General features: G+C 38.6%; 1 protein-coding gene across 2 annotated transcripts; it reads right to left on the bottom strand.

Annotated features, from left to right (window-relative positions):
* Positions 1 to 206: 206 nt before the first annotated feature.
* Positions 207 to 10,201, bottom strand: cnot2 (CCR4-NOT transcription complex, subunit 2). Of its 2 annotated transcripts, none has more exons than XM_005947417.3 (15): positions 9,978 to 10,201; positions 7,100 to 7,228; positions 6,933 to 7,005; positions 6,622 to 6,769; positions 6,359 to 6,541; positions 5,104 to 5,180; positions 4,546 to 4,671; positions 4,200 to 4,324; positions 3,953 to 4,070; positions 3,153 to 3,309; positions 2,492 to 2,553; positions 1,968 to 2,017; positions 1,779 to 1,879; positions 884 to 1,028; positions 207 to 801 (listed from the first exon to the last, which is right to left on the bottom strand). In XM_005947417.3, the coding sequence occupies exons 2-15, from the start codon at positions 7,214 to 7,216 to the stop codon at positions 715 to 717; spliced, it is 1,569 nt and encodes a 522-aa protein (XP_005947479.1). In that variant the 5' UTR covers positions 7,217 to 7,228; positions 9,978 to 10,201; the 3' UTR covers positions 207 to 714. The 2 variants fall into 2 exon arrangements, with proteins under 2 accessions (XP_005947479.1, XP_005947481.1); XM_005947419.3 differs by lacking the exon at positions 9,978 to 10,201 and adding an exon at positions 9,721 to 9,957.
* Positions 10,202 to 11,012: the final 811 nt, after the last annotated feature.

Raw genomic sequence — 11,012 nt, 5'->3', positions numbered from 1 at the left:
TGACAGAAAAGGTTTGGTGACGCAAAAACAGGGTGGAAGGATGAATGTAAATTGAAAGGAGGGAGGCTAAAAAGGTGAAATGTATAGATGTGGGAGAATTGCATGAGCTCCCTGACTCAAAACATCAACAACAAAAGAAAAGCAAATAACAATAGAAAAGAGGGGGAGAAATTATCAGGGAGTGTTCACATAAAAAAAAGGACAAACAAATTTTGTGTTCTTTTATTACTAAATATAGTGCAACAATAAACATTGCATTTCTTTCACCCTTTAACTTGCTTCCTAGGATGTCAACGTTTCTTTTCCCCGTCTTTAATTCAGTTAACACTTGGTATAAATACAAAGAATAACCTTTGTTCTGTCACTGCCCTGTGCCACAAGGTCAGTCCTCCTTTCAGAGAAAAAACAGGCTTCAGATTCAGAGACGTAAACATAACACAGACCCTGCTCAAAACAAGAGAGGAGGAAAAAAAACAAAAAAAAAAAAAACAAAAACAGGAGGAACATGAAGAATAAAAACAAAACATTCGTTGGTGTTTTGGGGCAGCTTGTAAATTTGAAAATGCAGGGCAGTTTTAATGGTGGTGATGACCCCTACAGTCAAAGAGCCAAATCCTCGAGGAATAAAAAAACCAAGCTGTGTGGACCTCCTCGTCCCTCCTGGACAACGGTGTCGTGTACAGGAACAGCTGCGGCCTTTGGACTGGTTGGGCCTTAGAAGGCCTGCTGGGCTGGGTTGTAGTTGAATGTTGTTGGCACGTGAGGCCTCTCTTCCAGCTTGTCGTACTCCAGATGAAATTCCTTAGAGAAACAGATAGTTTTAACATAATAGCTCTAATCCTCAAAACTAAAAATAATAAAACTTGATAATATCAACTCTTACCTTGGCTACTTTCCTCCAGTTAAGACAATCAAAAAAGTAGTAGGTACCCCTCTCATAGGTGTTAGTCTTCAGTGTAGGCTCCATGCCAGGTGCCCTAGTTATCCAAACCCGTTCCTCTTTGTGGTACCTCCAGTCCCGGTTAAAGCTGGAGAGTGAAGAACACATTAATAAGAAGTATTACGATAAATAAACAAACAAATAAATAAAACACCGCCACCTGGTGGCTAACCAGGGACCAAGAAAGATTCAACAGAGAACCTGTTGTGTCATCTATTAAACTCCAAATGGGACAAAAAAACAGAAACTGAGATAAACAGATTACATCAAGTGATGAGTATGGTTCATTTTCCCCCCAATGGACTTCTACACAAGAAGAAGTCATTAAGAATGAATGCAGATTTGAAAACACTTCTGCATACCCTTTACTTTTTAGATCAGCAAGCTATGTTCATCGTTAATAAGTAGTCTAGGCTTTTTCTTAATGTGCGTTGGTTCAGCCCTCCTGGCTTCCGCTCTCAGTTGTGTTTTCCGAGGCCTTTGGACTGAACGGGCCTTAGAAGGCCTACTGAGCTGGGTTGTAGATGAATGTTGCTGAACTTGTGTGTCAGGAAAAAGTCAATTATATTTGCATCTTCTGAGAGAATCCCTGTGGTTTAGAATTTAGATTCAGTTTTATATAATGTTCTAGCTTGTTTTTCTGTTTACGGATTGCTTAATTTCCTCTTCACAAAACTGTCTCATCTGCTCGCCAGTGAAATGTTTTTAATACGAAGCAGCAACTGCAAAGACTGTCGACTTTATACGACTCCTTTAAACTTCTTTGCTAAGTAAGGTGATCATCTCCTGGACAGACAAACACCTTTGTGCCCGTTTCTAGCAAAAACTCAGTACTCACAGCTCCACTGCTGCCAGAAGCTGTAGCAGATCTCCTCCATTCATGTAGTACAGGTAGAACAACAGGTCTTCACCATATCGAGACAGTTTGATGGCAGCCAACTAGAGTCAAGACAAGACAGTATAGATTAATTTTATTTTACTACATTAATCTTTGAACCGCTTACATTGAGCTCAAGTTCATGGTTACCTTGTCCCTTATGTGGATATTTGTTAAATACTCCGATGGAACATGGAAGTCTAAAAATGCAGATACAGATATAGGTTAGCAGCACACACAAGAGTGTCTAAAGCAGTGTGTAACTGTTTTAATTCACTGTGGCTTTGAAAATTTATGCTACTGATATGCCAAAAATGTGGTCTCCAGGTTGGATAAAAAAAGCAAAAACCAGGAGGCCTGCCAGAATCTAAATCTTATTAATTAACTCTGTCAACAGCCAACTACTTGTAATAAAATAGTTGAAAGGTTTTTTAGCTGCAGTAATTTTAAAGGGCCACATGTATGTTTGTACTTTAATTTCCACAACAACAGTTTTTGTTAAAAAAAAAAAAAAAAAAAACATGATTAAAATGTAAATATTTTACAAAAATACTAAGATTGCATTGCATCCTTTCTCTGCTCCTCCTCAGCACTAATGCAAATGTCTTGACACCTGCTCTGACTCTGGTCTTGAAAGCTACTCAGGACTGTCATACATCAAATTAATGTCTTACCGATGTCTTGAGGTCGACAAGGTGCGGAAGCCCAAGGAGAGGCAAACTTGGGGTACAAGTTTCTGTCAAAGAGTTTAGTTGCAATCAGTTCTTGCTAGTATTAATATCAAAAGCAGACTGTTTGCTAAACGTTTTAGATAAAACAGGAAGAAATGTCAAAAACTCTGAAAATACCAACTTTTACCAACCTACTGATGCAGTCAGCAGGGGGCAAACGTAACTAATGGAGTCTCTTTCCTCTTATTTCTTTATTACCTCTGAGTAAGAATGAAATTTGATGTATATCAAAAATCATAGACCCTGAAACTTAAAAGACCAGCGTGTATGATTTAGTGCTCCTCCCGTGACTGTTACAAATGCAAAAGGTTCCTAATGTATAAAAATGACAGTGAAGGGACTCACCCCTTCTGCAGATAATAAAAAGCTAATTCTAAGGCAACAAAGACACTGCGCCTCTTGTATTCAGCCACTGATACATTAATGACAATACGATTACATCCATCCAAAGAAACGGTGGGGAACTAAATAGATTCATTCATTAAAAATAAAAGTAGACAGATGTAACATGCATTATTGGACTAAAAGTTTTTATTGTTTCTTTGTGTGGTTTTTTTATAGGAAAAATCAGTATGTATTTGCAGGGTAATGAAATTTGTCTTACTCTGGTGAGTTTAAGTTGAGTCCCAGTGTTGTGAGGTCACTTCCTAACGCCAGATGGACCATCCCCGGATCAGTCTCTGCTGCCCGGATAAACGTCAGTAGGCCAATCATGCCAAATTGATCCGTCACCATTCCTGCGGGAATGTTCGTCACCCGACCTGCAGCAGCAAGACAACTCAAGATTAAACAAACTGTAGAAACTGGACTCTGAGCTAGATTCAGTACTTAATGTCAAATCACCTCTGCATTAATAACTACACTTTGTGAACAAACCAACTAAATACCTCTTTGAACTCATGATCACAGGTAAATAAGATAAGATAAGATAACCTTGATTAGTCCCACACGTGGGAAATTTGTTTTGTCACAGCAGGAAGTGGACAGTGCAAAAGTTATGAGGCAAAAATTAGAATACAATAAGAATAAATACAGTACACAGCTGTACAGAATAGAATAAAATAAAATAAATATACAATAAGATAAAAATAGAATACAAATACTATATACAACTGAGTAAAAATACAACGATGACAGAAAGGATTATTGCACTTAGTATTATTGCATATGTATGGATGTGTGTGCTTGATCAGTTAAAGTCTTTATTATAGAGTCTGAATTAATGGAAAAGTGATTATGGCTGTGTTACAATGAACGTTATTTTGTTGGGTTTCCTCACTGTAGCTTAGTTGATAATTATCTAACCCCAAATGCAGGGTAGCATGTCCAACTGCCTCACTCAAGGCAATTAAGAAGGGTTGTTTTGGTGGAATAGCAGCAATACGATTGGCAGTGAAGACTCACCATCAGGCAACACCTGAATCCCTTTCTTCTGGTTGTTGTTCTGTGCTGAGGCCGTCTTGTCTCCGGGGAACTTGGGCCCATCTGCATTGGATGTGCTCTTGTTTGTGGAGTTCAAGTTCTAAAGGGAAGGGGGGGGGGGGAATCAATAGGTAGGAAAAATAATGCATGTATTTATTTCAATTCTTTTGATCTGTACCCTTCTCACAAAAAAAATAAAAAAGTCCAACCAGTGTGCTGTGTGACTTACAGTTTTGCTGTCATCGTTGTTCAACGTGGGATCCTTATAGTTTGGCCCAGGCAGTGCAGGGAAGTCCTCATTGTGGATGGAGAAATCCTGTGTCTGCTCAGTTGATGGCTTTGTCACCATGCCAACTTGATGATGAAAGTGTAACAGCAAAGAAAAAAAACAAAAACAAACAAAATGGTACAATCAGCAATGATAGTCTGTCGTGTGCAGTGTAACAAAAGCTTAGCTAACATTATGAAGCTCATCTGATGGTTTTCAGCTGAAATCCATTTCCAATGTTGATGGAATGTGCTGTCAGTGATTCATGTGAGGAAAATAAGACACTTTCTACAGTCTAATGGCTTACCATAAGGCGCTCGTCCAGTCAGTGGGTTGAGAACTGGTGTAGGGTTTCCGGTCCCTTCTCTCCGACTCCTATCTGCTAATGCAGGGAAGTCTGACAAATCCAGTCCTGTTACATTTTCACTCCCATCTGTTACACAAGGACAATACAAACATGTGAATCCTTAAATACACTATTTTTGTAAATATGTAATAATGTAGCCTTATTATAAAGTAGATTAAGGATGTAGCAGCTCTCCCCTTTTTTGATGTGTATTTATGTAACAGTTTAAAAAGAGTCAGCTCAGTTTAATCAGATTTTTATTCAGACCTAATTTCCCGCAATTCATTTCAAGGATACACAGTTTATGTATGATGGGTAGCACTGTTTGCTGCTGTTAACTCTTATAAGACCCTAACAGCAGCATTAATGGAAATCTGTGATTTTGTGCAGGAAACAATATTATTTATCAGGCTGTGGCTGTTTTTTATGCTTTAAACACACACAAACAGAGCAATGTTAGTCTAAAAGTAGCTGAAACCTAATGGTTACCTGATGGTTAGACAAAAGTGAACAACCAACCTGTGCCGTTGAAGATGTTGCTTGATAATGAGTTGTTCATGAAAGCTTGATTGCGGTTCATCCCAAATCCTGACATGCTGCACAGACAGAAAAAAATAAGAAAAAAGAAAGAAAAAGAAAGGATACAAACATTTCCTTAATTAGAAAAAGATGTTTTAGAAAGCAACTGTATACACAAAAGGACACACCGAAGGTAACCCATGCCAGCACTATGAAGCAAGATTTGAGCTCATCCAGGTAACTTCAAGGTTAACCCTGGCTTTTCATTATTACAAAGGTGGTACATCACGCATGTTATGTTCACAGTTAAAGATAAACAGGTACAAAACCAGTGCCTACTCATCAATCAGTTTTCTGCAAAATGTCACTGTTCCTTGGATTTCAGTGCATGGATAAAGTTGTGTAGTTCACTATGTTTGATTAGAAACAGATTCTTAGACATAAGTTTATTTTTCCTGTTGGGTGCAAACCATTTTATTGTTCTAAATTTACAAACGGGGCGCCTATTTTTACTTATTTGTTTTGAACTTTTTTTGTTTCTTTTTTTAAAATCTCAGACCGGGATAAAGCTGAAAGATTAAAAAAAAACATCTTGTGTACATCGAAACTTTAATGTAAAGTAAATATTCACTGTATTAGTTTCTCCTGTTCTTGACTGAGCTGTGATAGCTGTGAGATGCCTGTTAACTTCAGCGGCTTGCATTCTTACCCGCTGTCTTTCGGGCTGTAATAGGCTAAATTTTATTAATACAGTAGGACTCTGGGAGTCTCCCTGATCAAACACTTAAAGCGCACATACATTCATATGGCGCTTTTAATACTACGCTACTATTTAAAAAAAAAAAAAAAAACTCTCTCTCTCTCTCTCACACACACACACACACACACACAAAATGCATATAAAGGTTTGGGTTCAGCATGTATTATTTTCTTCAGATTTTTCCTCATATTACAGTTTTGTCATTTTCTGCAAAATCAGCTGCTCTGCTGCCAACAGACTTATCCACATTTCAGATTGGTCAAAAGCTGTAAACAGCACCTCTTTCATGCTGGTAGCTAGATTGAGAAACCCTGGGTTGCCTTGTTAAGTTGATAATCAGCTTCTTGTGACTGCTTGGCCCAATCACCAGTTTTAAGATAACTGAACCCAGATAGCAGAAAGACATCCTGTGTATGTTGAATATGCATCATAGTACGGGGCCATGTCCCTTTGAAACACTGGTGGATATGTGCAATAAATACTAAATCCATCTACCTGTTTATGGTAAAGGGCTGGCGTGCTGGCTGCTGTTTGGGCATACAGATGATACTGGGTGAGCTACGGTTGGGGCTTCCCAGCCCCGAGCTGCCCATGCTGTTGGTCCTGCCGCTTATCCCAATGCCTTGACCGACCTGAGAGTGATTCAGCACGTTCCTCGAATTCATCGGTAACGTCCCCCTGTTAAAACATCATCGTCCAATTTAGTGAATTCAAAGTTTTCTTAAACAGCACGATTAATCGGTCAAGTTCACACTCACCTGCTTGGTGATGGTGGGGTATGGAGAGACATGGTGGGGACTCCTGTTGTGGGGGTGATATGACTCGGTAGCTGCGAACCTTGCGTTAGACTTCGGTTTAACTGAGGTGTGTTGTTTCCCATGCCTCTTACTGAGAAGCCGAGTGCACCTGCACAAAGACAAAAGAAAGCTTTTCAGTTATCTGTTCAAATAACACAATCAAACTTTAACTCTAGTTCAGAGGTAAAAAGCAGAATTGTCTTTACGATTTTAAGTCCATCACAAATGACAAAACTGATGTAACAGGCTGTAAGATAAAGGTCAGCACTCACTTTGTGGACCATATAAACTCGCACCGAGCTGCGACAGCTGACCCGATGACGATGGTGAGGGAGAGGACAGCATCTGGAGAAAAACATTCAAGGACAGAACAGAGTAAGATAAATGTGGAAAAAAAATCTCAACAGGTAAGAAAGGTGTACCAGCACACAAAACTCACATCTTTATCCGACCGATGTGGAAACATCGTCGGCTGGTTGTAGTACATGCTTTCATCGGTAAAGTCGTTATCGACAACGTCAACGAACTCTACAAATTTCTTTCTAGCACCAAACATGCCTTTCGTCACCTGAAGAGAGAGAAAGGAACATTAATTAAAATGTGCATGTGAAAGAAAGCAGACGCTCAAGAGTGAACTTTTTGAACTTATACTGTGGCTTAGATTTGAATTTTAATTCTCTTTAGATTTCTACTTGAACTAGATAAAATTCAGAGCCAGTAAGTTTCAACCTATACAATATTTTCTGGTCAACTTCTATACTAGCCTAAAAATGTTATGGTTTCAAAATTGGACATTAAAATTCTTTTTAATTTTAGTATTTATAGAATAATTCTTGCAGCATTCATTCAGGCAGTCAGCGTGGCAATTGCCTGATCTCTGCTCACAGTTGCAGCAGCAGGGTAAGAATTAGGAACAGGGGTACGCATTTTCTGCTAAAGACTCTCTCCGAAATGGTCCGTCGGCCAAATTGGTTTGGTCAAGATAATGCACAGACAAACATATGTGACCACTAGTACCCTGCACCTTATACTACTCTAAGTCTGTGATGGGGAGAAGAAATTAGCAAGGAGACATTGCAGGGATCAGAAGTGGATAATAAATTGGCATCAAGCAATCCAAACCACCCGTTAAGGTGTATTGTGTGTCCTAAAACCCCCTCAGCATTCCTCTGGGGTAAGGAAGGTGGAAGCAGGTTCAGAAGAGTAAGCAGGCAGGGGGTGAATCCCAGTTTTGGTTCCTCCTGGGTTTTGAATAGGAGTCAGCTCAAGGCATACTGGCTAATAGGTAAGGATTAGAGTTAAAGAAGCACATACGGGGAATTAAGATTAGAATTTAGCTCCTAGGGTTAGAGTCTTGTATCAGACTGCCAATTGCACCTTGTGTTGATGGCAACTTGGCCTTGGAACACTACTGACTCATTACTCCTGTTTTGCTATACTTATTTGTATTTGTGATTTTTTTTTTTTACATGAGTACTTGTTGCATTTTTAATCCCTCTGACTACATTTTAAACTTAGAGCAAGGGTCAGGGAGCAAGTGAAAATAACAAATTTGCATAGATTATGTTTAGCAGAAGTACTTTCTCAGTTATAATGAGAGCACCTTGGAAACCAGAGAAATCTGTTCTAATCTGATAAGACTACTAGGCTGAAATTTTTGTTATGCAGCACAACTTGTTAGGCTTCCTCAATCCAGAATGGCAGCTGAATAAAAATAACTATTTCTTCATTTCTGTGATTAAGCATTCTACATGTTTGATTTTGTACTATTGTGAAATATGTCAATACCTTCCAGAAACTGTCTCTAACTAATAACTAATGTTATTCTTTTTTGTTAGTCTATGAGACGGATTTTTTTTTTTAAACACATTTGAATAATTCTTGGAACTTTTTACTGTATTTGCTCCCATTTAAAGAACCTGATTCACTTTCATGGTAAAAGAAGCCAGTTCTCTTTAACAGATTCTCAGATATTCGAGTTCAAACACTGCTTCAGATATCAAATCAATGTGTTGGGGGAAACACACACGTATATATCATTGACAAGCCTAAATCCACAGACGATCTGTGGTTAGTTGTCCAAGATGTTTAGAACAACCTACCAGCCGAGCTCCGTCAAAAACTGTGTGCAAGTATACCTAAAAGAATTGATGCTGTTTTGAAGGCAAAGGGTGGCCACACCAAATACTGATTTGATTTAGATTTCTCTTTTGTTCCTTCACTGCATTTTGTTGTTTGATTAAAATAAATGATTAACACTTGCATTTTTGAAAGCATTCTTTGTTTACAGCATCTTTCCTCACCTGCTTAAAACTTTTGCACAGTACTGTATATCTCAAGTACCTTATATTTAAAGTACTTCCTATGCGATGCTGAAATTTCACAGCAATCAGTCTATATGTTTAAACTTTGGACTACACATTTTTTAGGCAAATCAAAGACGGCTGAGCAGAAAATGTTGTTAAAAACCCCAATGATCTGAGACTGAATAGCCCATGTCTGAAACTAACAGCACCGCATTGTATTGTTTGTGCAACTGGAACTTTATTGCCGCCACACAGCGTTGATATTTCACAACCTTTGTATAAACAAAAAAGATATCTTATATGACTGCAAGGCTAAGTTAAATGGAAGCATCTGGAAATGCAATATGTTATAATTTCTTTGTAATTCAATGGGCTACAACTGGCACCTTACGGTTCTTAAAATAAACTTTTGAATAGTTGCTTTCTCTACGAATTTAAAATGAAGATTGATTTATTTGACTTTTACAACAAAAAAAAACAAAAACTGCAGCCCTACGATACCTATTAACTAAATGAGATGACAGCAGAACTGGTTGTTAAGTTCCATCCCGTTAAACTTTACTATTGATGTGTTTAACAGCAACAAAGCTAACAGGCTAGCCAACACTAGTTTAGGTAGCTAACATTAGCAGGCTAGGTGCTTGTCACTTTGAGTTAGCTTAGCTAGCTTAACGTCAGCTTGCTAACTGGCTACTCTAAAAACAACCAAAGTAACAGAGCGTTTAAACTGAGAAATACACAGTGGTTTAGCTACCAGTAACACTGGCCCTCTTTGCCTCCGTTTATCCACTGTCAGCTGTGTGTTTTCACGGCTCAGTTTATGCTCCGATTGCAGGCAGTGGCAGTAGGAGCAGATAGACCAATAGCGACAATCTGCGGATGCTAAAGGCTAACGACGTGCTACGTATTTAAACGAAAGAAAGCAAGGGAGGTAAAAAGCTCCAGCTGACGGAGTTTAATTTACATAGGGCAATTTTAACATAAGAACAAAAATAAGTAAAATAATCTCACCGCATCAATTTCCCTTCGCTTCGTTAGATCCAAGATGGCTGTGAGTATTCTCAATCGAAAGAGGTCTAGCCTTTACCCCCTGACCTTACAACCTGCTGATCACTTCCGTACACAAAAACGAACACATCTGATAGTTTCCCTAACAGGGTGCTGGGAGAAGAACCAACAGATATCCAGAAAAGTACTTCACGGAGGGGGAAAGAAAAAAAAGAAGATTTTGCAGTCATTTAAAGCAAATATGACACTGTCGAGTTTTTGTCTCCCTCGTGTGAACATCAGGTGTCTCACTCCAGTAAAATAAATGTGTGGATTTACATACTGCAGAGGATGTGATTGTCAGCAATAAAAGTTGGGTTACCAACCACATTTGACACATATCTCATAGAGTATCCCAAATCTCACAGGTTTCTGTGCAAAAACATGAACTTTACGTGTTGACAAGGGCCTTATGTCACAACTGGGTTTTTGGTTGTTTTTTACTTAACGTTTTTTGTTTGTTTGTTTTTACTGTATTTCTACATTTAATCAAATTAGCACACAACAAACTGGGGGCTATATCTGTTCATATCTTACATAAAATGAGTAGTTGAGAAAAGCCTGGTAGTCAGAGGTATTTTAAAGTGGACCTGCAGGAGCTAACACTGTTCACAGTGGCATGAATTACTCAGTGAGGTTGGAAAACAGCAGCTTCACATGAATTTAATGTGGCCCGGAAACTTAAAACCACATTGTATGGACTTCCTCAGCAGATGGCGTCTTAAGGCTGTTATAATGATCCTTTATCAGTTAGACTTAAAGTGTTTGGCAAACCATCAATCATCATTATTTATCTGCTGAGGAAAAGAACTGGACATAGCTGAAAGCTTTGGGAACAACAAGTAAGCCTAGTGTAAGGGGGGGAAATAAATGGGTTTTACAGTAGAAAAGGCAGGTATAAAATTAATTATGTTTCCATTCCAGTTACTTCACCCTGGAACCATATATTATATCTGTGCTTCCCTTCCTGTGAGATATCCAGATTTTTAATATGAACAG

Source organism: Haplochromis burtoni, unplaced genomic scaffold (assembly GCF_018398535.1).
Source record: "Haplochromis burtoni strain Fernald_Lab_line unplaced genomic scaffold, NCSU_Asbu1 Contig_526, whole genome shotgun sequence".
NCBI classification, from domain to species: Eukaryota; Metazoa; Chordata; class Actinopteri; order Cichliformes; family Cichlidae; genus Haplochromis; species Haplochromis burtoni.
Note: the sequence above shows the minus strand (reverse complement) of the source record. Positions and strands in the feature narration are given on the sequence as shown.